This window comes from Peromyscus californicus, unplaced genomic scaffold, assembly GCF_007827085.1.
Source record: "Peromyscus californicus insignis strain IS unplaced genomic scaffold, ASM782708v3 Scaffold_8__1_contigs__length_139910024, whole genome shotgun sequence".
NCBI lineage: Eukaryota > Metazoa > Chordata > Mammalia > Rodentia > Cricetidae > Peromyscus > Peromyscus californicus.
In genome coordinates, this window is record NW_026294606.1 from 123,486,313 (window position 1) to 123,512,581 (window position 26,269).

A 26,269-nucleotide genomic window follows, 5' to 3' on the forward strand; every position below is an offset into this window, starting at 1 on the left:
ACTAGAGGGAAATTACAGCCTACATTGTTTTGAGCTTTTCATCATGGCAACTGAGATCTGCTGTTAAACATTCTGATCAGACAAATGGATGGATGGATGAGAAAGCAGCCCAGGAGTAAGTCCCAGCCTGAGTGCTATCTTCAAGAGAAACAAGAGGTGGCACCAGAAAGTCATGTTGTCATCTTTTGTAAGCTCTGATGTGATGTAAACTACCCAAGAATGTGTATACTTAGGGTTACAAAAAAACAAAACTATAAGACACAAAACATCCAGTTAAAAGTTATTTATTCAGGCCGGGCGGTGGTGGCGCACGCCTTTAATCCCAGCACTCGGGAGGCAGAGCCAGGTGGATCTCTGTGAGTTCGAGGCCAGCCTGGACTACCAAGTGAGTTCCAGGAAAGGCGCAAAGCTACACAGAGAAACCCTGTCTCGAAAAACCAAAAAAAAAAAAAAAAAAAAAAGTTATTTATTCAAAAATATTTTCTACTAATTCTTTTTTTCTTCCTTCCTTCCTTCCTTCCTTCCTTCCTTCCTTCCTTTCTTTCTTTCTTTTTCTTTTCTTTTCTCTCTCTCTCTCTCTCTTTTTTTTTCTTTTTGAGAGAGGGTTTCTCTGTGTAGTCCTGGCCATTCTGGAACTTGCTCTTTAGACCAGGCTGGCCTTGAACTCAGAGATCCACCTGCCTTGCCTCCTAAGAGCTGAGATTAAAGGTGTACACCCCCAGGCCTGGCTTTTTCTACTAATTCTGATTCTATATCAAATTAAGACAAGGAGTGGTATTACACAGAATAACTGCTCAGATCTCCTGTACAGAATGCAATCCCCTCATTAGCTCATTATCTACTGAGATTCAAGTCATTTACTTCACAAGAGTCATAATAGGTATACAGTACTCCATACCAAAATATTTTATAAAGCTTATATTCATATTTCAGTTAAAATTTAGCAAATATAAAATGATACTGGCTTTAAAGAATATCCAATGACTTAATTTCTTTTCTTACAAAGCTCAAGGACATAATAGCCTCAAGTTTCTTTACTGCCCACAAAGTAGTTAAGAACCACTTGAGGGCTAAGGGTGTAGTCAGTGGTAGAGTGCTGCTGGCCTAGCAGGAACAAGGTCCTGAATGCTGCCCCCAGCACCGAGAAGAGGACCTCCTGAGATTATAGTGGGTTTCCACTCTTCATTTTCAGTGGCTAATATAAGCTGGAGATGTAACAGCAGGCCAGAGATTTCTGGCCTTAACACACATTTCCGACAGGTTCTCAACTTCAAACTATTATCCAAAACAGAGGCATTAAAAAATGGCTTTTGAGCCGGGCGGTGGTGGCGCACGCCTTTAATCCCAGCACTCGGGAGGCAGAGCCAGGCGGATCTCTGTCAGTTCGAGGCCAGCCTGGGCTACCAAGTGAGTTCCAGGAAAGGCGCAAAGCTACACAGAGAAACCCTGTCTCGAAAAACCAAAAAAAAAAAAAAAAAAAAAATGGCTTTTGGAGGCCAGGTGTGGTGTCGAATACTTTAAATCCCAGCAATTAGGAAACTGAGGCCTATAGACCTGTGTGAGTTCTTGGCCAGGCAGGGCTACCTAGGGAGAACCTGTCTCAAAAAAGAAACAAAAGGCTTCTGGAAGCTTGTACATTCAAAGGAAACCCTTTAGTATTCTTACACCGGGAGAAGCAGTCTCTCTCTCATTCTATTTTCTCAAGAGCTTTGGGCTTTGAGAAAGTGTGCATGCCAGCTAGGCATGCAGCTGCTGAGCCAGCCCCAGCTCTGGTCCTCCTGATGGTTTAAGAAGTCAGTCTTTTCTCAACAGCTTCCTGGTAAGCAATAAACCGTCTCAAATTCATCTTCACGTTGTCAAGAACACACAGCTGATCTGGACTGTATTTGCCCCTCCCTTCTTTCCGTATCTGATAAGAGACAGAATGAGATTATGTCATCTGATTTGTTATCATTTAAATAAAGTAACTATTTTATAAACAAATATAAAGTTTTACTTCCAGATTAAATAGAATGTGGTATGTGAAAATGAGAAAAATGAAAATATGTCCATTTTTTTCTTTTTCCATTTTCACTGAGGCAGGACCCCTCAATCGAACCCAGAGCATGCTGGTTTGGCTAGTCTCACTAGTCAGCTTGCTCTTGGGATCATCTATCTCTACTTTGTCAGGCTGGAATTCCACCCAGCATTTTGGTGGGTAAATGCTGACCTAGTTTTCACAGTTGCATGGTAAGAACTCTAACCACTAAACTATCTCCCCAATCTGAATACACACATTAAAATAACAGCTACAAGCCAATTGCATGTCTTTGATCCCAATACTCTGGAGGCAGGGGCAGAGGGATCTTTGTGAGTTTGAGGCCAGCCTAGTCTACATGGTGAGTTCCAGGACAGTCAAAGTTACACAGAGATCCTGTCTCAACAAAACAAACAAAACACCAAAAAGGAAAAAAAGTTAAAGAAATGAAATCCATAGATAAAAAGACTGAAATTTATGGAATGCAAATCATAACTCACCCCTAGTCTTTTGTTTTGTTTTTGTTTTTTTGGGGACAGGGTTTCTCTGTGTAGCTTTGGACCTTTCCTGGATCTCGCTCTATAGACCAGGCTGGCCTCGAACTCACAAAGATCCACCTGCCTCTGCCTCCCGAGTGCTGGGATTAAAGGCGTGCGACCTCTAGTCTTTTTAAACAATATTTTTATTGAAAATTTTTATTTGTATGGACATTTTGCTTGCATGTTTGTTATGTGTACCACCTGAGTGCCTGGTACCCAGGGAGCTCAGAATAGGACAAGAGGAGACAATCCTGAAACTGGAGTTAAGATGGTTATGAGCCATCATGTGGATCCTAGGAATCAAAGCTGGGTCCCTACAAAAGCAACAAGTGCTCTAAATCAACGAGCCATCTCTCCAGCCCCTTTATTTTATGTGCATGGACATTTTACGGACATGCATGTCCATGCATCAAATGCCTGCAGTGCCTACAAAGACCAGAAGAGGGTGTCAGATCCCCTGGGACTGGAATTACAGCTAAGTGGCTATGTGGGTGCTGAGAATTGAACCCAACTCCTCTGGAAGAGAAACAGTGACTCCAGCCCTTATCTGTAGTCTTAAGTGCTAGTTTTCAAGTTTTAGTACACCACCTAGATGATTTCCTACCGAATGGGCTGGTGGGGCCCCTACTGGTGCCCTTATTAACTTTCTTATTCAGAGGCCAGGAGCTGGGGGCTAAGAATTCACATTTGGAACAAGACAACAGGTGATGCTGTGAGTACTGGGAGGGAAAGACACCTTTGAGAAGCATGGCTTTAGACAAATTCTTTAGTCCACCACATGCAGTTGTATTTAAATGCAACTTGAGGCCTCTGATGCCTCCATTTTACACAAACGTGTCTCCATTTTTACACAAATGGGCCTCATTTTAAAACTGTAGGTTAAGTATCTATAAGGTCCTGGATCCCATCTCCAGTAATACACACCAAAACCACAATTAAAAAAAAAACCTCCCACCCCAAGATAAAGCAATTTCACTGGGGCTTAGTGTAAAGAAAAACAAAAATCCAGCAGTGAGACATTATCACTATAGCAACACAAACTAAATAGGAAAGTCAACCCCATCAACAGCTTCCAACGTCCAGGTTGTTTCCCAGCTCTGGGCTCACAGCAAGCTTTAAAGCACTGCTGCTTCAGAGTTTTGGGCTTGTTCTACTTCGGTACTAGGGATTAGACCCAGGGTCTCATGAATGCTAAAACATATGCTACCATGAGTGACATTTCCAGCCCTTATTCATTTATCTTTTGAGATAGGATCTTATTGTGCAGTCCAGACTGGCCTGGGACTCATGATTCACCTCCAAGTTCTGGGATTAGAGGCTGGCACCACCACATCCGTCTGGAGGCTTTGATGACTTTGCCTAATCTGCTTTGCTGGCAGCAGAAATGGAGTAAACTTTGTTCTCCTTACCTCAAAGGTTCCTTTGCAGAAATCTAAAGGGCTTTTATGAACAATGTAGACACAGTGACTGGCATGAAAACAGGTCTTAGATAGAATTAAGCAAAAACAGACCAAAAAAAGCAGAAATGTGGTTATGTTATGCTTTTTTTTTTTTTTTTTTTTTTTTTTGATAATAAAGGAAGAAATCCCAGGTACATTTGTCTTTGCTTAAAGAAACACCTCTCGGTGGGGCTGGAGAGATGACTCAGATTAAAAGGCACTGGCTGTACCTACCTGGTGGCTCAGAGCCATCTGTCACTCCAGTTACGGGGGCTCTGACACCACCTCTGGCTTTCATGAGCATTGCACATACATGGTGTACAAACATATGTGAGGCAAAAGCACCTATATAAAAATAAATACATCTCAAAAGGAACATAATTTATTCTGGGGTGCTGGGGATGTAGCTCGGAGGTAGAATGCTTGCCTAGCATGTGATTCCTAAAAGGAAGGGTGGACAGAAGGAAGGAAAAGAAAACAAACAAAAAGAAACAAAAAGCCCTCTAAAACGGAAAGATTCAAGTTTGTTCCTATTTCCTAGGCGTTGGGTGTAACTCAGGTAGAGGACACAGACAGCACAGGTAAGGCCCTGGGCTCAATCCCCAGCACCAAAACAAACAAACAAACAAACAAAAACCGAAGCTCTTGGCTGCTCTCTCATTCAGCATGAATGAATGAATGAATGAACGAACGAACAAACGAATGAACCAACAAACCGAAGCTCTTGGCTGCTTGCTCTCTTCTTCAGCTAATACAGGGCAGCTCTATGTTCCCCAGGACAGAACACCCTGCAGATAGATGCCTTCTTTCCCCAAGAGAAACACCCACAACAATGAAGCCAACATATAGTACCTTACACCATATAAAACAAGTTTAAAAGAATACCAAGTGCTTTTTAAGCTACAGACAGTATTTCTGTGTAACAAAGCTGTTAACATCATGAAGAACTTGTCAAGATGCCACGCTGGCTCCAATTACTGCAACCCAGCACCACTCTGCGGAACCAGGACTCAACCAACAAGCACTTCACTGAGTGCTTTGGATGGAAGTGCTAGGTTAATCACCAAGACTTAACAGGAATTCCTTACACACCCTCTAAGCTGCATGGTCCTTCTCCCCAGAGCTGCTGAGACCTGGGAGTTTATAAAGAAAGCAACTACAAACCTTCGTCTTGAAGACTGGCTGGAATTCTTTCAAAGCTGATAACAATTTAATTTGAACTGAGGCCTTTTCAGCTTCTTCACCATCTGCAAAAACATCAAAGAGGGCATCCAAAGCCTCTCCTGTTACCACGAGGGAAGGGTCTTTGGTGGCAACTTCCAGCAGAAAGCACCCAATGGTCTACAAAAACCAAACACAGGATAATGAAGGTCAGTCTCCAAGATAAGCACTGAGAAATGTGCCAACTGCTCCTGCATCTTACTTAATGGAAAAATACCAGGGAAGAATGACAACTTTCAAAGGTCTGAAGACGTCACACGCAGCTATGACTATCAACATAAGCTAAATATGCTATAGTTTATATTACCAAATAAAGTGAATTGAGGTCCATAAATGATATGAAAAATGTATTTTAGAAATTACTAAAGTTTTCCTTCTGCTTTCCTCAGAAGGCTTCTCATTTGTAACAACAATCACTACCACCCCTGATCCCAGCAATCAGGAGGCAGAGGCAGGCAGAGCTCTGTGAGTTCGAGGCCTACATAGTGAATTCCAGAACAACCAGAGCTACAGAGTGAAAACCTGTCTTGAAAAAAGAAAGGAACAAAACAAATCACAAGATTAAAACGAGTGACACTCTCACTTTACTTCACTCACTCGTTCTTTTTTTCTTTTTTCTTTTGGTTTTTCGAGACAGAATTTCTCTATGTAGTGTTGGTGCTTGTCCTGAATCTCACTCTGTAGACCAGGCTGGCCTCGAACTCACAGAGATCCGCCTGGCTCTGCCTCCCGAGTGAAGGGATTAAAGGTGAGTGCCACCACTGCCACCCAGCTTTTTGTCTTGTTTATGACACATGGTCTCATGTCACTTAGGCTAGCCTCAAACTCATCATTGCAGTGGGGGATGGCCTTAAACTTCCGATCCTCCTGCTTCTACCTCCCATGTGCTGGGAATACAGACATGTGCCACCAAGCCTGACTACTATATGCTCTTTCTTTCCCCTCCACAATTAGTTATCTTATGAGAAGAACATTCCCAGTCTGCAAAGACCTCTTCCAGAATAAGCTGATTATAGTCTGGCTGTTGTGTGTGGGATGATCTGTAACCTGTTATGGGGACAGGGGATAGAGGCTGTCAGAATATGGGGTCCAAAGTCCACCTGTACCATGCTAGTCAGTTAACCTGACTAACTCTGGGCTCTAATTTTCTCATTTTAATGTTAACAGTACAGATAACCTCTATGATAGTATTAGGTTTAATATCCTAGAATGTACTCTGAAGCATACACCACCATATAAGAAGTCTTATTAAAAAAGGATGGACCATGGGGGAGGGGAGGGACAGCTGGAGACAGGAAGTGGGGGAGTATGAACAAGAAACATTGTACACATGGACAAAATTTCCAAAGAATTAAAAGAAAAAAAAAAGATGCAATCACATCCAGGCTTGGGAGCAAACTCCTAGTCTACAGGAAATACAGTGGACGGGTAAGCAAGACAGGAAGCAACAGACACAGTCTATTTGGCTGCTGCAGGAGGTGTAGAGTTGGTGCTAAGGTAGTAACTGTTCTAGATCAAGAGAGATGAAGATCCCAAATGAAACATAACTTAGGGGCTTTATTTGCAAAAAAACAAACTATAAGAATTATCTTTCAGACAAGAGGAAATGATAAATATGGAACAGGTATTAGACTGTTAGCTGTAGAATGCACAATAATGGACTTCTTATGAAGTTACATAAAGAACTGCCCTTATTTGTAACAGATACATACTGAACCAACGGGGGCAAGTTCCATGATGCCTTTTATTTACTTTAACACACCCAAAGAAACTACATGACATACTACGTTAGAACAGGAATTTAAATCTGCTTATGGGTATAAAAAATCCATTATACTTTTTATTTTCATTCTTGGAAATTAGACTAGATAAAAAATACTTTCAGCCAGGCAGTGGTGGTGCACCCCTTTAATTCCAGCATCCAGGAGGCAAAGGCAGGCGGATCTCTCTGAGGTTGAGGCCAGTTTGATCTACAAAGCAAGTTCCAGGACAGCCAAGCCTACACAGAGAAACCTTGTCTCAAAACAAACAAACAAACAAAAACCAAACAAACAAACAATTTTCAAACTTGAGTTTCATTAAAATGGTCCTTGGCAATTTGAACTGTGAAGGAAAGGAAGTAATTACACATAAAAATGTTCATCTGTACAGAGAGATGCCACATAGCCAAATGCAATAATTTATAAATGTACTTATTAAAAATACCCAGAACAAGCCAGTGAGGCAGCTCATTGGATACAATACAGATAACAGTAAAGCAGGACCCAAAGATATACAATATCTGTACTCACTGAACCTGAGTTCAATATCTGGAACCCATGGAGGAAGGTCTGTACCAAGTCCTGAAAGTGGTCCCCTGACCTACATACACACACGCTATAGTATGTGTGCATCTGTTCTTATACATACAATAATAGCAAATAAAATCAAAACTGTAAAAGCTCCCGAAGCAGTGCAGAATGGAGCAGCAATGGGGTCTACACCTCAGAGACAAAGGAGCAGGAAGCCTTGGACGGAGCAAACAGTATCATTCATACTTCATCGTTCTGCTTTTCCACATGTTTTTGCTAAGTGCACGTACTATTCTCCAACTTTTTTTTTTTTTTTTTGTTTTTTTTGTTTTTTGTTTTTTCGAGACAGGGTCTCTCTGTGTAGCTTTGCGCCTTTCCTGGAACTCACTTGGTAGTCCAGGCTGGCCTTGAACTCACAGAGATCACAGGACAGCCAGGGCTACAAGAGAAATCCTGTCTCAAAAAACAAAACAAAAAAAAATCCACATTTGGCCTTATGCTGAAGACAAATTTATTTTTCAGAAAGCACATTTGGAGAAAGTTAAATAAGAACAAGGCTCACCTTTTCAAGCACTTTTTCCCCCCCCTCGAGACAGGGTTTCTCTGTGTAAAAGTCCTGGCTGTCCTGGAACTTGCTTGGTAGACCAGTCTGGCCTCGAACTCATGGAGATCCGCCTGCCTCTACCTCCCAAGTGCCTGGATTAAAGGCATGCACCACCACTGCTGAGTTCAAGTACTTATTTAATACACCATTTTATTAAAGCCATAGGGCACACTCTATGTTTCCTTATATAATACCTTATCATGAACTCCTCCCCTTTATACTTACTGAACAGTTTAGGTTAGAAACAACTGTTTACCTTAAGAGTTTCAAGTGTGCCATCTTCCTTGGCTAGGACGCTGCCAGTGATCCCCAAAATACTGACCACATTCACTCTTACCCCGATGCTGCTGCTATGAATGCCTGCTCTGCATAGTGTCATCAGCTGCTCAGGTGTCATACACTGTTGAGAGAAAAGAAATACTTCCAGGTATTTATTTACTTATCTCATGTGTATATGAGTGTTCACATGTGTGTGGGTGTTGTGTGACTATTTCCTCTGAGATTGAAACATTCCATTCAGAAGGGAAGCTCTTTAAACTGGAAGGCAAACACTCAAAATAGCTTTAGGAAGTACCTGAAACTGATCAAATGCACTAGGCCCCTCCCTGCCTGAGTTCTCGGATGGAAGGAAGCCAAGTTGCAAAGAAGACACTCAGGCAAGCTGAGCTGCAAAGACTCTCAGAGGAGAAAAGCTGCAAAGGAGACTCTTGAGCCTAGACCAGCTGCCTGGAAGAAGCAGGAACCAGCTGAGCTGCCCGGAAGAGGAGCTCACTTTGAAAGAACATTCTCCAGCCTGTTGAGTTGCAGGCAGTGCAGCTTGCTCCAGGTGCTGGGTGGGCTTTGGTGATAGAGCTGTCTCCTGCTCCTTTCAGTAACCCTCACCCATATTCCTGTAAGTGCCACCAATAAAACTCATTAGCTCACCAAGTTGGACTTTGTAGGTAACTGCGTTTTGGTCTGTGGTAAGATCCCTATTTGGGTGGAGTAGAAATGTGTGTTGCACCTCCCCAGAAAAAGTTTTGTCACACAACACTGGGCATATATGTGCAGGTGTTTGTGTAATTTGTGGAGGCCCACGGTTGATGTTGGGAGCCTTCCTTGATTACACTCTACCTTATTCATTGAGGCCACATCTCTCAATTGAACTACAGCTTGCCAATACAGCTAGTCTGACTAGTTTGCTCCAGGGATCCCATCTCCACCCTCAGAGCTCTAGACTTACATGCAGGCCACCCACCCACATAACATTTATATAGATTCCAGAGATCTTGTATGGCAAACACTTTAATCATTAAGTTTTCAAACTAGTCTTTCTAGGTTTTAAGGAGGAAAATTACAACTTGAGCATGGGACTTTTTTTTTTTTTTTTTTTTTAGCAAAAAGCAATCAGAGACTTAAGAGTTTGGGGGTAGAGGTAGAGGTCACAGGTAGAGCACAAGTACAGGGAGTGGGGGGAACTGAGGGCTCAGACATAGGGTCCACATCAGAGAAAAGGAACCAACCTGAAGAAATTCCTATTAATATGTATCAATTTTTGCATCAAAAATAATAACTAGCCAGGTGGTTGTGGCATATGCCTTTAATCCCAGCACTTAGGAGGTAAAGACAGGTGGATTTCTGGTCTACAAAGCGAGTTCCAGGACAGGCTCCAAAGCTACAGAGAAGTCCTGTCTCACCCCCCCCCCCCAAATAAAAGAATAACTAAGTTGGTGTGGCAGCCAAGACTACAGACCTACAAATAATCCCAGCACTAAGACTAGGACAGTAGGATCAGTAGTTTAAGGCCAGTCTAGGATACATAATGAAACTCTATCTCAAAATAAATAAATGTGTATAAAACTCTGAGCACACAATGAGACTAAAAAGAAAGCATGGGTGAAGCCCTAGGTTCAGTATCAGCGACAAACAAACAAAACAAGAAGCAGGAAGGAAAAAAGGAAGAAAGAAAGAGAGAAAACGATACAGATTGTATTTAGAGATTACCAGAGTATCGATTCCTTATGGGCGATAAAGGGTCAGGGGTACAAACTGTGCCAAAATTATTAAATGACCAATGAGACAATATCTTATTTGCAGAAGAATCCTAGCTAATAGTACCACACAAAGAAGACAAAGCTGGGTGTCTCCAATGTGCAGCCTCATGAAAGGATCTGGGCAGGTATGATCACCATTGGCTAAAACCTTTGAGTGAACACACTAAGACATGATCTGTGATTTTAAAGTATAAAATATATAAAGCAATACAAATTTTTCTTGCCAAAAATTTCTGAACCTGAATCTAATTAGATGTAGGTCTTAATATAGGTCTTAACATTGCTAAGGCAGTCTAGAGAAAATGAACGATACATAAAATAAGAATTATTTGCTATACTTTGGATCTAGAGTGATGATATTGGGATTTCGGCTTTTAAAAACACAGCTTACTGCCAGACATAAATAATAAGATCATTTATTGGTGAAATGATGTGATTTGCCTAAAAATACTCCTAGAAAGAGATTCAAAATGCAGGGCAAGCAAATGAAACAAGGAGGCAGGATGCTGCCCTGCTGGAGGCTTAGTGTAGGTGTGCATGGGCTTTCAGCAGCGTCTGGAATCCCCTTGATCAAAGGGAACAAGTATAAACAAGCAGAAGACAGCTGCCATGAGAGGACTCAGAAGACCCCAGCGTCTAGAGAAAACGTTTCATAAGGTATAAACATCAACTAAGAAGCATCCCAGGAAGGCAGCCGCATGGTGCTGCAGGCTTGGGAGGTAGAAGCACTTTTCTTCCTTTGGTTTCTTGAGACAGGGTTGTTCTGTGTAACAGTCCTGGCTGTCCTGGAACTCACTCTGTAGACCAGGCTGGCCTTGAACACAGAGATCCACCTGCCCCTGTCTCCCAAGTGCTGGGACTAAATGTGTGAACCACCACTTCAGGTTTTTTTTTTCTATTTCAAGCACTTCCCTTGCCTTTTCACAAAGCTTAACTATAACGGTTTGTTTTTTCTGGCAATGTGCTTGCAAAACACAGAATCTTTTCAAGTTTCACATAAGCAGTTTATAATATCTTACCTGTGGAATGTTCTTGGCAGCCATTGTTTGCAAAAGGGCCCTCAAAGCACTACTTATGGCTTCTAGAAAATCAGCATGTTTAGCAAAATCTAAAACACACAAAAATATTCCACAAAACACAAAGATGAAGTGCAAGTTTTCTCTTCTCCAAGACAAACTATTTTGTAGAAAAAGAAACAGGATTAAAACAAAGCATACAAGTGTTAGCTTACATTGTTATTAACAAAAGGAATTTTTCTCAGATTTATCTTATTTTAGGTGGGTGAGTGTTTTTGCCTTTCTGTATGTCTATGCACCCTGAGTGCAATGCATAGGGATGCCAGAAGAGGGCAGCAGACACACTAGAACTAGAGTTAGAGGGTAGGTGTCTCCCTGTGGGTTCTAGGAACTGAGCTGGGATCTTCTGCAAAAGTAACTGAGCCATCTCTCCAGCCCCCAACAAAAGCATTCTTGATATTTAAGCCAAATATTTGCCTAACTGTCTGCACAGTGTCCAGTGAGTCTGAAGGATGACTGCAGTAGGAACAGGCAGTGACCTGCAGAGGTCCTGACTTAAGATGTTGGGTTTTCACTAGACTAACACTTAGCCCAGGATACATCTGAGCCAATGGTTGTGGCTCTCATCTTCCAGAGGTCTCCACTGTGATGTGGGCAGACCTGTGGGGGAGTCATCTCCTACACCAGTGCTCTTGATGATACAAACTCATGGCTCAAAGTTTCCCGGTGTCTGTTCCATGACTCACCTTCCTCTTTTCCTACTGTACTTTCTTATGTATGACAAATAGAACAGCAGCAATAAACAACTGAGCTAGTACAGCCACAGGCAAGAACAAATGAGAGCCAGCCAGGTGAGTGATCCATTTGGTTCACTCGAATCATAATTTCTAAAAACGCACAGTAAGTAGGTCCAGTCCTGCACCATCTTCTGACACTTCCCTATTTACTTCCTATGTGCAGAGTCTGATTTCTTCTTCTTAAACATGGGTGTGACTTTTATCTTTTTTAACCACATCCATGACAGGCTAGGTCATAACTAGCAGTGTGATTTACAGCTGACTCACAAGTGTGTGTTTTTCCTGGTCTCCCAACCGAGGAACCCAGTCATTGTTGTGAAGAGGCACAGGTCACACATGAGTGTTCTGCTGGATGATTCCAGCCATAAGTGTTTAATGTAAGCGAATAAAAATCTCAAATGATTCTGGCTCACAGCCTTTAAGTTCTTCAGAAGAGACACTAGTCTAGGCAAGATTCCACCTCAGCAATAGTGACACTGCGCAGATAATTCTGTTATGTATGTGTACACAGGGAGCTCCTGTGCAGCTCCTGTGATATCTCCTAGCATCCTTGCTGCATACCAGGAGCAACCAACAAGACAGTAACCACTGAAAATATCTTCAGACATTGCCTCTAGTGGAGAATAATTGCCTAGACATCGTGGAATGGAGACAAGTCACCCTCACCATTCTGCCTATGTTCCAGGCACAGAGAGACTCTGAGAATAAGGATGAAGACAGGGTATCATGTGGTGCTCAGGCTGCTTTAGAACTCATGGGTTCAAGCAATCCTCCTGCCTCAGGCTCCTGAGAGGCAGAGACTGAAGCTATACCTAATCATATGCAGCTTATTGCTTCAGCCATAACGCTTGGGGCAGATTTGTTACAAAGCAGCAAATGCCATGTTTTGTTGCCCTGTGTGCCTGGGACATTGTCCCATTTCTGGTATCTCCTTATGTTGCCTGGGGAAAAGACAGGTAGCTTCTCACAATTTTCTTAGGACAGCAGGGTCTTCCTATAGTTCAGACTGGCCTCAAACTCTCAATTCTCCTGCCTCAGCCTCATAAGCACTGGGATTACAAAAGATGCAATCCATACCAGGTGCATAATTTCTAAATTTTTTTTATTTATTATTACTGTGTGCATGTAAGTGCAGGTGCACATGTGCTACAACACACCCGTGGAGGTCAAAGGACACACTCAGAAATCTTCCCACACTGGGATGCATCCAGGAATCTAACTCAGGTCCTCAGGTTTGCATATGGAGTGCTTTTTTTACATGTTGAGTGGTTCTACCAGCCCCCCAAAAATTATAACCAAGGCTTCTATCATTTGGGCTTTCCATTTTCAGATACTGTATGTACCAAAGAAGGGAATTCCTGTAATTATCGAAGGACAGACAATAGGCCAACTTTAGGATCAGACACACCTTGGACAAAATCCTGCAGGACATGTGATCTGTCTCAGTTCATTTTAATCCTAGTTCAAATGCTCTCTCTTCAGAGAGCCCCTTTACATTTAACACAGCACCTCACACCATTCTGTCCTTATTAAACATGAGAGAAAGAGCTCCATGGACCAGTAACCCCCATGCCTATCCATTTACTTCAGTATTCCTAGGACCTAGGTAGTATGTGACAGTCAGGTCAAGAAGCACATGCTAAATAATGGTCTTACTAGAGTTCCCCCCATTTCCTAATGCCTGGTGTTCAATAGACACTCCAAAATTGACTCGAAGGTGTTCCTATTAGTCTTTAAAAGTTTCCACATTGTATAATTCACTTTTTATCTTGATTAAAGAAAACATTTAAGCTGGGTGTAATAGCATATACCTTTAATCCCAGCACTCAGGAGGCAGAGGCAGGTAGATCTCTCAGTTTGAGGCCAGTCTGGTCTACATAGTGAGTTCCAGGGTAACCAAGGCTATACAGAAAGATATTGTCTCATTGGGTGGTGGTGGTGCATGCCTTTAATACCAGCATTCGGGAGGCAGAACCAGGTGGATCTCTGTGAGTTTGAGGCCAGTCTGGTCTACAGACACACACACAAACACAAACAAAAAAAACCCTCAACAGCACAATAACGGTACTTGCATCTTGGGATAACCAATAGCTGTCTAATTGGACACAAAGCCTGATCAATTGGAGGGTGTTATGCCTATTACTGTAAACCCAGCCAAGAACCCATAGCTGGAGAGGACATAGGCCCTAGAGGTGAACCTACTCCTACCATATTACTAAAGTAATAGTTTCCACCTGCCTTCTAAATGCTTATCCTTATATGCATAAGTAAGTGCTGATCTCACATCTCATTAAAGCTTCTTTTTGCAGCAGGCAGAAACTAATAGAGATCTACAACTGGTCAAAAATGCAGAGAATAAATAACCATGGGGTGCTCAGCCACCAATGGGATATCTATAACCCAACTCCCACACCTAAAGCTCAGGTAACATTACAGGGGGAAGGAAAGACTGCTGCAGGATAGTTTCTTCTAAAGAGGATAGGGACGTTGCTCCTATGAACTCTCAGCAAAATACTGCCAGCACAAGACCTACAAATACCAAACCAGTTGGTGTGCCAACAAGAATGAAGGAAAACTGCACAAGGCCCTACGGTTAGCTGAGAAGCTATGGCTAATGGCTGCTGACAGAGGGAGAAACAGTTCTCTTTTGTTTTGTTTGATTGTTTTTGCAGGAATAAGAGCACAATCCTCCCTGGTCAGCCCTGAGTACATGTAGGTGGTTCAGCACTGACTGGACCAGTGCATTGTGTGTCTACGTTCTTGTGTGTGTTTGTAGTAGGAATAAACATAGAAGGGGTCATGAATTTAAGAGAGGGCAGTAGGGGGAAGACAGGGGGAATTGGGGGTAGAAACAATTGCAGATATAGTATACTCATGTATGAAATCCTCAAATTGAAAAAAAAAAGAGCTCTCTGCTCTGCTCTCTCCCCCAACCCCATTATCTTTCCCTGTGCTCTCTGAATGTGCTCCCCCACCTCCTTCCCCCTAATAAAACTCTGAAACTTAAAAAAAAAGAATACTTACTCAAATATCCTAATGAAGACCTGATACTTATGACTCATTTAAATTGGCTTGACATTAATTTAATTATTTATTCTGTTTTTCTGAGACAGCTTTGTGTGTGTGTGTGTGTGTGTGTGTGTGTGTGTGTGTGTGTGTGTGTATGTGTGTGTGTGTGTGTGTGTGTGTGTGTGTAGTCCTGGTTGTCCTGAAACTCACTCTATAGACCAGGCTGGCCTGGAACTCAAGAGATCCTCTGTTTCTGCCTTCCAAATGCTGGGGTTAAAGGTGTGGGTCACCACTGCTCAGATTGACATTAATTTTAAAATACACACACACACACACACACACACACACACACACCCCTACTGGCACCACTTGACTGTCACTGGCAATGATAATACATGGCTGCAATTGTCTGGGAAAGGTTTCTGCAGGTTAACTATGATAACACTCTATTTACAGAGTTCAAGTTCCGATCCTTCAAAGTTCTGCTATGTACAAGTAGTCTTTCACAGTAATGTCTAAATATTTACCTGGCTGAGAAAAAAGAAGTTGTGACAGGTGTTGTGCAAGTGTCTGAAGAGCTGGGGCTCCTCCAAGATGGTCCAGGTCCAGGAGAGACACAAGACTCTGAAGACACATAAGGGCTCTACACTGAATAGTGTTCAATCTGCAAAGAGAGCGAACAGTGTGTTTCTGTAAAGCTAATATACTGGAATTCTATGGGTCTAGCAATTTTTACTATCGTTGTTGATTATGGCATAGCATCTGCTTTGTTCCCCAGGCTACCCTGGAGCTCACTATGAAGTCTATTGGCTTTGAATTTGTGATCCTCTTGAATACTGGGATTAGAGTTATGCGCTTCCATGTCTGGCTCAGTGCTAATTTTTAATCTAAGCTTCAGATTCTAATTAAGAGTACCTACAAATTCATGGGGATCTGGGGCAGGTCACCAAGAATAATGTGAACAGATAATCTGCCAATCAAAGTGCCTGAGCACTCAAGGGCTATGAGCACAACTCACTGAGAATTGTCAGTCTCTATTCAGCCTTGGACAGCAAACTCCTTGCTTTCATGTTTTCATTTTTATTTACAGTTTGCTATCCCAGGGACTGGTCCCATGGTACCACTCATGCTAGACAAGCACTCTACCCTGAACTCAGCCACTTTTGACTTTTAAAAAACCTGAGGACAGGCTCTCAACAGGCTTCCCAGGCAGAGCTTGAACTTGTCATCCTCCCACTGCAGCCTCAGGTAGTTGAGGTTACAGACCCGCACCCCAGGTCTGCTTTCTTCCTTGCTTTTTCAGAGCAGAGTCATTTGGTGTATGTCCCTAGTGTTGCCTAGATGTGTGCTCTGTGGAAAGGGAACAACATGCACACATTCTGTGTCTTACTCGCTCTGCTCAACGCAGTAAGTTCTGCTGTGTTGTGAGTGGTCCCAGTTCAGATCCTCTTGACTGCTGAATGTCAACTTCTTACACATATGACCATGACAGACATCAAGGCTGTTTCCAAGTTGGGGCAACTATGACCCACACTGCTGTGAATATTCATTCTCACACCGGTATCCCAGCACACAGGGGCACAAACTTCTCCAGTGTACAAACCAAGGCTGTCTTAGGAGCATTTTCTATTCAATATTCCAACATTTCACATAATGATAAAATGATAAATATTTCTGAAAATTGAAAGTAGGTTCTTACTTCCTAATCAAAGGTTTCCAAGTAGGGTTCCTAGAACATATGTCAATGGCAACACTGTTTGGTGAAGCAGTTTTCTCAAAAACCTAGGTTGGAAAGGGAAACAGAAAAAGATAAAAGGGAGATCATCTTAAAGAGGACTTCTCTATGAAGTCCGACTTATTGTTTACAAGTTAGCGTGGTCAGAACATGTGTGCATTTCTAGCTCTGTCAGTTCTGCTTCACACCCATGCTCCTGTTCTCCAGGTCAACAGCTCGAATTAGCCATTCCCACACCCCAACTGAGGCCAGGCTGAAGCTAGATTACCTTCTTTGGGATGAGGCAGTTGGTGAGGGCAGTGTGAATCTCATGGGACAGGCACAATGGGGACAGCAGCTGCCCACTGCACTCATTGAAGGAGTTTTCCATAAAGGCTTCACTTTCATCACTACTAGAAAGCTCTTCCCACTCATCATCTGAGGGATCTGAGGAGAGGGCAAAGCAGACATAACTGGGTATCAAAAACTCCATGGAAGCTGCCCTTGGTGTGGGGGTGGGAATGGGGTGGGGACAAACCTTCACTGCAGCACATGTTGACAATAACTTCCAGAGCCGTCTGCTGAGCAGTCAGCAATGCCATCGTCTCTCGAAGCTCCTTGTCAGTAGGCTAAAAAATGAAAATAAAATCAAGTATCTGTTTTGTATCAGTTTCCTTAATGGAAGTCTACTGGATCATTTCTGCACTTGGAATAGAGTATATGGGGGCTGAAGTAGGTTGAAAAAAGCTGCAGGGGGACAAGTGAGCACTGTGATTTCCTCTTGACCCAATAGAGCAAGTCTTTGTTAACTGGGTTCCATCTATCACAGGCTGCATAAGAGAGAACAAAAACATTCACCTTGAATCTTGACCTATGTGTTAAGAAGTAGCTCAGCTTAGGAGGCAGAGGCAGGCAGATCTCTGAGTTCGAGGTCAGCCTGGTCTACAAAGTGAGTTCCAGGACAGCCAGGACTACACAGAGAAACCCTGTCTCAAAAAAAGAAGCTCAGCATACTAAGATTAAATAAAAGCTCCGTTCAGAAACCAGGTGCTTAAACAACATATTTTAGCCATCTTCTTGGACAGATTACATTCAACACACACTACCAGCCAGGTATGATGACACACACCTAAAATTCCAGCACTCAGGTGGCAGTCAGGAAAATTATCTCAGTTTGAGGCCAACCCTGGCTACATATTTACATCCTGTCTCAAAAACAAATGAACATACCCACAAATACTATTAACAAGCCTTAAATTAACAGTGCTTGATAAAGTAGCAGACAGCCTTAATTCCTGGTTTTCTATGAAACAATAAAATGTAAAGTAACTCTTTAAGATTGAAGAAAAAAAAAAAGCCAGACAGTGGTGGTGAATACTTTTAATCCCAGCACTCAGAAGGCAACAGCAGGCAGATCTCTGTGAGTTCCAGGCCAGCCTGATCTACAAAGCAAGTTCCAGGACAGCCAGGCTGTTACACAGACAAACCTTGTCTTGGAAATCCAAAAAAAAAAAGGCTGGGCATGGTGGCGCACACCTTTAATCCCAGCCCTTGGGAGGCAGGAGCAGGTGGATCTCTATGAATTCCAGGTCAGTCTGCTTTACATAGTAAGTTCCTGGACAACCAGAGCTATGTAGAGACCCAGTCTCAAAAAAAAAAGGCTGCTGATATGGCTCAGTGGTCAAGAGTATTTCCTGTTCCTGCAGAGGACCCAAGTTTGGATCTCAGCACACATTAGGTAGCTCACAACTGTCTTTAACTCAAGCTCCAAGGGAATCTGATGCTCTTTTCTGACCTCCATGGGCACCCCCATCCATTTGCACATAAACACACACAAAACTTAAGAAAATAAAAAAGGGACGGGCGGTGGTGCCTCACGCCTTTAATCTCAGCACTCGGGAGGCAGAGGCAGGTGGATCTCAGTAAGTTCAAGGCCAGCCTGGTCTACAAAGTGAGTTTCAGGACAGCCAGGACTGTTACACAGAGAAACCCATCTCAAAAAAAGACCAAAAAAAGAAAGAAAACAGAAAAAAAATGAAGACTTTTTTTTCTCCAAAAACATAAATTTTATCAGTTAATATTTCTTAAAATGAACAATATAAACTTACTATAAACCTTAATTCTTAAATTGCCTGTAAAAAGTCAATCAGCCACACTGATATCCTATTGTGAGTGGAATAACCTTGAAAATAACATGTACTTTAGTGTTTACAAATTCAAACTGTCTTTTTTAATGACTAAACAAAATTTCACTAAGTGGATCTACTATAATTGCATGATGTGAGTATTTTGGATTATAGCCAATTTCCCATACCTCTAGTCTTTGTATTCATGGCATTAATGAATTTCCATCTCTTTTCTTCCTTGCTAAAAACTCTTGCTATATTGTAGGTCGGGGGAGGAAGAGCTCAAATTCCGGGACTCAACCTTCCTGTCTCAGCCTAAGACCAAAAATACCTGGGGAAAACTGCATCTGTACTTGTCAGTATTCTACAAGTAATAGAAATATATATATTAATTAGTATTACATTACATTAATTACATTTTACTAAGAGGGCTGGAGATGTAACTCAGTGGAAAAGTGTTTGCAAAGAATGTGCAAAGCCCTGGGTCTGATCCTTAGCACTAAATGCAATTAAGTAAGCTAGCAAAACAAAATCTCTTCTTATCCTACACTGTATTACATATTGTTAAGAATTCAAAGATGGCCAAGCATACGGCTCAGTTGGTAGAATGCTTGCCTATTATGCACAAAGCCTTGGGTATGATCTCCAACACTATACAACCTGGGCATGGTGACACATGCCTATAATCATAACACTTGGAAAGTGAAGACAGGATTAGAAATCACAGGTCATCCTCTGGCTACACAGAAAATTTGAGACTGGCCTGGGATATATGAGGCCCTATATTAAAACAAAACAAAATCAACAAGCAAAAACCTAATCCAAAGATGAATGAAAGCTGTGGGAGGATGTGTATAAGTGGATGTAAATAACATGCCATTTCATATGAAGAACTTAACAGCTGATGATTTGGAACCTGGCGTGGGGGGGAGCCTGAGTTAGAGCCAATTCTCTGTGGATATGTATAAATTCACTTTGGATATATACATATATGTATCTTATTTCCTCATACTTACTGGGTCCAAAGTTAAAAATACATCTATATGTCTTATGATGCATTACCATTTTCCTTTCCAGAATGTTTGTGCTCATTTAAAATGCAACTAACGAGCCAGGCATGGTGGCACACACCTTTAATCCCAGCACTAAGGAAGCAGAGGCAGATGGATCTCTGTGAGCTTGAGGCCAGCCTGGTTTACATAGCAAGTTCCAGGTCAGTCAGAGCTACACAGTGACACTGTCTCAAAAAAATAAAATAAAATCCCACCAACAAATGCTTTGTCTAAAAACTTAACTATAACTTTGGCCTATATTATCTAACAAAAATGAAGGATGGCTGATAGAATACATGCTTTGTGTGTTTGTGTGTGTGTGTGTCTGAGAGTGAGAGTGAGAGAGAGAGAGAGAGAGAGAGAGAGGTTCAGTCCCTAGCACCCTCCCCTCACAAAAAATCAAAAACGGGCTGGAGAGATGGCTCTGTGGTTAAGAGCACTGGCTACTCTTCCAGAGGACCCAGGTTCAATTCCTAGCACCCACATGGCAGCTTACAACTGTTTATAACTCCAGTTCCAGAGGATCCAACACCCTCACAGATAAATGTGCACATAAAATAACGTATATTTTTAAAAAAATCAAAAACAGACTGCTAATCTAAAAGCAATCCCTGAATTTATATTCCAAATTTCTTCTACTCACACTGTGTATAAAAACCATTTCTATTCAGGTCTCTGTGTGTGATGTTCAGCTAAGCTAAGAATAGACTGTCACTAAATAGATTTGCTTTGGATTCTCTTACTTAAAATGTATACAGATCCATGTTAGAAGAAACTCTGAGATTAGCTTCCCTTTTATGTAATTGCTACTGAGAGCATTCTTTTACTTCTTTTTTTTCAAGACAGGGTTTCTCTGAGTAGCTTTGGAGCCTGTCCTAGAACTCGCTCTGTAGACCAGGCTGGCCTCGAACTCACAGAGATCCGCCTGCCTCTGCCTCCTGAGTGCTGGGATTAAAGGCGTGTGCCACCACTGCCCGGCTCCTCTATTTCTTACTGTTATCAAACTGACATAAAGAATACCTTATGGCATCTAGGATTTGTGTCAAAGTAACCAGGAACAGAAGGGGCAACTGAAGAGGTACAAATGAAATAAAACACAGACTGGATAAATTATAAGCCTGGGAGCTAAGGAGGGACTATTTCTGCGTGTATTAAAAATTGCTCTTTTCGCCGGGCGGTGGTGGCGCACGCCTTTAATCCCAGCACTTGGGAGGCAGAGCCAGGCGGATCTCTGTGAGTTCGAGGCCAGCCTGGGCTATCAAGTGAGTTCCAGGAAAGGCGCAAAGCTACACAGAGAAACCCTGTCTCGAAAAACCAAAAAAAAAAAAAAAAAAAAAAAAAAAATTGCTCTTTTCACGGCATGGTAGTGGCACATGCCTTTAATCCCAGCATTTGGGAGGCAGAGGCAGGAGGATCTCAGTGAGTTCGAGGTCAGCCTAGTCTACAAAGTGAGTTCCAGGATGGCTAGGGCTGTTACATAGAGAAACCCTGTCTCAAAAAAAAACAAAAACAAAACCAGAAAAAAGAAATTGTTCTTCTCTTTACATATTTGTGTTATGCCTTCTTAAGTTTAATGATGCAATTGAAGGTTTTAAATGGACAGGACTCCAGCCGAACCTACAGGCAGTTTGAAGGATCTCAGCTTACTGTGAGTTGGTACTCCTAGACTGTTTGAGTCTGACACCTAGAACTCTTGGCACCTAAATGCTGGCTGGCTAACTTACTTGCATGCTAATTATCTAAGGTAATGAGTTAAGGCTTTAAAAGCAATTTTTGTTTTGAGAAAACAATGTACTTTATGAGCTCAGACTTTTATTTCTCTCTTTCACTGTGCCGGTATTAAACCTGGGACTTAAACATAGTTAGCATGCATTCTACCACTGACACTATCCTCAGCCCCTCTGTGTGTATGTCATATGTAAATAGTGAAGGCACATGAGTGTACAAGTACACACACACAGGGGGAAGCAGGCTTCCTCTATCATGCCCTACCTCACTGCTTTGAGACAGGGTGTAGGAGCAGAGAAAGCCCTGAGTGAGTGAATGTGTAATTTTGACATAGGCAAAGGACCTCAGACCCACGGAGAAATGGCAAAGTCTTTCCTTCTGACCCATGTGTGGATGCTGACTGTGCGTGCAGAGCATGTCCACCATAGCTTTCTGTCCTTGGATGTTTATGGCCTGAAGACTGCTAAGCTACAGAGACTGATCCTACCAAAATTAAACTTGTCTCCTTGTTTATCTGTATGTAATAACTCCACCTCCTTATTCAGCTGTATGTACTAATAATATGTATATATGTAATAACTCCTTCTCTGTACAACTCTATATAATAAACAAAATGAGATTTGAGGGTCCTGAAGTTTCTTCAGCTGAGAGTCCAGACTACTGGATCCCAACTTGTCATTCCCTCACCATTCCAATCAGGTCTGTTCCTGGAGCCATGCTGGATGCACATGGCTCAACAGGTCTCTCACTGAATCACAAGCCTACTGTTTTGGCTAGACTTGCTGGCTATTGAGCTCTGAGGATCCATCTGCTACACCCCTAAGACTGGAATTACAAGAACACGTAGCCATGCTTGCTTTCTACATAAGTTCTGGGTGTTTGAGCTCAGGTCTTCATGCTAACAGAGCAAGCACTCTCACCCCTGAGTAATCTCCCCGTCCACAGTCCCTCTATTTTTAAAATAATACTTAAGGAAATACATCTGGCTAACATGAATGTTCAGATTTGTAATCCCAGGAGGGCAGTACGTTAAACTGAATCACCAATTATTTTTTAAGCTGTGATGTTTCTACCTTGATCTTGGCAGAAGGAGGGTTTCTCCTCCCCTTACTTTGTTCAGAGCCTCCTGGAAGCCAAACTGCAGACAAAAGGAGTCACACTTGAATGAAACCAACTCCCAGTAAGAATTTCAGATCCGTCAGGGTTCTCTGACAAGCTAACAGCAATTTCCATTTCTGAAGCTAAGTGTCATGGAAATCCAACATTCCAGAGGAGAAGACTTAAGAGTCTTAAGTCAGCCACAGGCAGACTGTCTCAAAACAACATCAACCTCTGATGGGCAGACAGAGTAGAAAAGCAGTCCGCCTGAATCCATCAGGACAGCAGAGAATACTACAGCGCCAGCTAAAAGCACAATGCATCGCACTCCCACTCTCCACACACAAGCACATTCCAGGTCTATCCTTCAACCAACCCGTGACATTACAAGAAACACTACTAGGTTCCTCAGACATGCCTCTCTCTGGACAAGGTGCACGGCTGTGCCTCCCTCCATTGCTGCTGGTTTTCAATAATGCTGACTCAAAGTGAGACAAGGATTAAATCTGAGGCTCCAATACACGGCTGTGTTCAAAGAGGAGGTGCTATGATTTTTAGGACATCTTCTGGTCTATAAACAACTTGAGGATAAAATGGCCTTCTCACTTAACACAATGCTTTGGTTGTTCATATGTAACTGTTCTACATATAAAAAGCTTGATTTCTTTAAAGCACTAAGATTAAATTATGTAGGTGAGAGAGATGGTTCAGTGGTTAAAGACTCCTGCTGCCAAGCCTCATTATCTGAGTTCAAACCCAGGTACCACACGGTAGAAAAAAAGAAGTGATTCCTACAAGTTGTCCTCTACCTTCACACACGTTCTATGGCATGCATGTGCCTGCTCCCTCCCAATAAAACATAATAATTAAAAAAAAAAACCCATAAAACTATGCTTCATAAGTCTTCAAGAATGTAAGAGTTGGGCACTTGTAATCCCACCTACTAAGGCAGCTAAAACAAAATAAAATAAACAAGCAAACAATCTATAAGAAAATACTTTGAGCTATATTCAATTTAAAGAATTCTAAATATAAACTAATCAGAACTGTAAGATGTTGACTCAAGACAATTAATTTCAAATCATTTCATATGAATCAAGACAAGCCAGCCCTGGCACTGTCCCATGAGAGGATGTGAACTGCATTCTCCTAGCCGAGGCTTGTCAACTTTCCTTAGCAGCCTCCTGCTCTTCCTGCCAGCTGCGTGCTCTCTCTAGACATTACCACAGCTTCACAATTCTCTTCCTTCACCATTTCACACAGCCCAGTCGGCCTGTGTCATCACCAACAGCTTTCTCCTTCGCTCTCCCAGCTGGGATTAGTCACGTGTACCAAGTTTACAGAAATGTCAGGAATTTGATCACAATTCTACCACTGTTCTTAGCACAGGGCTCACAACCACAGGCTTATGTGTCTGTCTTCCTAAAAACAGGGATCCCCGAGTGCAGAAAACATGACTGAAGAATCTCATCTGTGGCTCGTACAGCATGGAATACACATGAGCAGACCCCATCTGGGTCTTCCTTGCCTTCCTGTATTCTGACCTCCTGGAGGAAAACATTCTTCCAAAGCATGGGTCCATCTACACTTTCTCAGCTGAAATACTCACAACTGTGCACCCTCACCAACACACACCAGCATAAAGACACCACACATTTCCCAGCCTCTTCCGCTCAGTCTGATGGCAGAGGAGGAAAAAAGGTTCGGCCTATTGCTCTGCTAAAGATAAATACTAAAATAAAAGATAAGAATTCAAGGGACAAACTGAGCAGAATAGGATCAGTGTGAAAACAGCCTGGGAGGCAATGGGTAACTGGAATGGATAGCGTCAGGAAGGTAGGCTGGTATTTGAAATGAAAGCTCCCACACAGAAAGATTTCACTTTAGACATTTTTTTGTTTGTTTCATCTACAAGGGTATATTTCTAATGTCATAATAAGAATCAACAGGAAAATATGACTTTTACTATAAAATAGGCTATAGTATTTTTCTATAATGCTAAGGACACCTGTTAAAAAAATAGATGTATTAATTCATGTTGAACACCATTCTGACTTACTGGAAGTAAATCGGAAATAAACGTTTTCCTTCTGAGTTTTCTTTTATGGGGAACTTCCTCCATTTCATCATCTTCAACCAAACCATCACCATTAGCATTTGCTAGTATGTCCTCAGTCTCGGCAGCTGTTTTTAACCGCTGGGTTTCAGCCTCCTTCATCTGAATGACTGTGTCAGCAGCGTTCACCTCCAGAACTTCAGACAAGATCTTCAGTATGGCATTTATGATTTCTGCCTGACTCTTAGATGGAATAATGTCCTTTAGGTTCCATATTGTGCCTGGGAAAAAATAATAAAGACAAATAATGAAGACAAAGAAATTGCCTGTGGAATCTTTATTAAAAATGGGTTCTAACACTGACAAGGTAATACTAAGACTGATTTTGGTATAATAAAGGGAAATATTAAATACTAAAAATAAATGAAATATAACTAAATGGAACAAAAAAAGAGTTTTCACAGGGCTGAGTCTTAAGGCTTTGGTGTAATTTCAAAATATCCAACCTAATTGCCTTTGTTCATCCTACCTTGGCACACACATCTTTCTCTGGTATAGAACATTGCATACCAAGAGATACTGATCAAGTTTTTTTTAAAATGACAGAAGGCAAGCCAGTTTCCTCCATTTTCACCTAAGCTACTCTTCTCTGCAGCTTCTTAAATCCCAGGTGTACTGGGATGTTACTAACCCTCCAAAATCTCATGTAAAAGACAGACTGCAAGTTCTTGGCATTTTCCTATCAAAATAAAATACTGCTTCCAGGAAGAAATCAAAATAATTTTTTAAAGTGAATGGCAGCTTAGTTGGTAGAATGCTTGCCCAGCATGCACAAAACCCTAGGTTCAAACCCTAGGACTGCAATACCAGGGCTGGTACTGTACACCAGCAATCCTAGCATTCGGGAGGTGAAGGCAGGAGGATCACAAGTTCCAGGTCAATTTCAGCTACAATGCAAGTTGTAGCCATAAGAGGACCTTATCTCCAAAAAAGTGATGATAAAATAAAAATACCACCTAGGCATAACTAAAAATACTGAAAGCGAGGCGAGACAAAACTAGTCATGGTCACTGTGGCATGGTTAACAATAGCTAAATGGTGAAAACCACACAGGTGCCCATCTGAGAATGAGAAGACAAATAGAGAGTGACTTCCAGAACAGCCACAGCTATGGAGAGACCCTGCCTCAAAAAACCAAAACCAAACAACAACAAAAACACCCAAGAGTCACACACACACACACACACACACACACACACACACACACACACACACACACACACCCTGGAATACTATTTCAGCATGAAAAAGAAGAAAATGAGCTGGAATATAGCTCAGTCAGTAGAGTGCTTGCTTAGCATGCACACAGCCCTGGGTTTGATCTCCAACACTGCATAAATTGGATGTGGTGGTGCACACCTATACTCCTAGCACTCAAGGTATAGGAAGTCTGCAGTCATCATACTATACGGTAAGTTTGAGGCCCACCTGGGCTACATCAGACCTTGTCTCAAAAATTAAAAAGAAAT

General features: G+C 42.0%; 1 protein-coding gene across 1 annotated transcript in view; it reads right to left on the minus strand.

Moving 5' to 3' along the window:
- Positions 1 to 268: 268 nt before the first annotated feature.
- Heatr3 (HEAT repeat containing 3) overlaps positions 269 to 26,269 on the minus strand; it is a 38,133-nt gene continuing 12,132 nt past the window's right edge. The window contains exons 7-15 of the mRNA XM_052726979.1: positions 24,744 to 25,021; positions 17,219 to 17,309; positions 16,970 to 17,127; positions 16,666 to 16,748; positions 15,494 to 15,630; positions 11,164 to 11,252; positions 8,368 to 8,511; positions 5,160 to 5,336; positions 269 to 1,909 (exon numbers count right to left, since the gene is read on the minus strand). Of these exons, the coding sequence (XP_052582939.1) occupies positions 1,787 to 1,909; positions 5,160 to 5,336; positions 8,368 to 8,511; positions 11,164 to 11,252; positions 15,494 to 15,630; positions 16,666 to 16,748; positions 16,970 to 17,127; positions 17,219 to 17,309; positions 24,744 to 25,021 (1,280 nt within the window). The 3' untranslated portion in view covers positions 269 to 1,786. The remainder of the gene's footprint in view (positions 1,910 to 5,159; positions 5,337 to 8,367; positions 8,512 to 11,163; positions 11,253 to 15,493; positions 15,631 to 16,665; positions 16,749 to 16,969; positions 17,128 to 17,218; positions 17,310 to 24,743; positions 25,022 to 26,269) is intronic.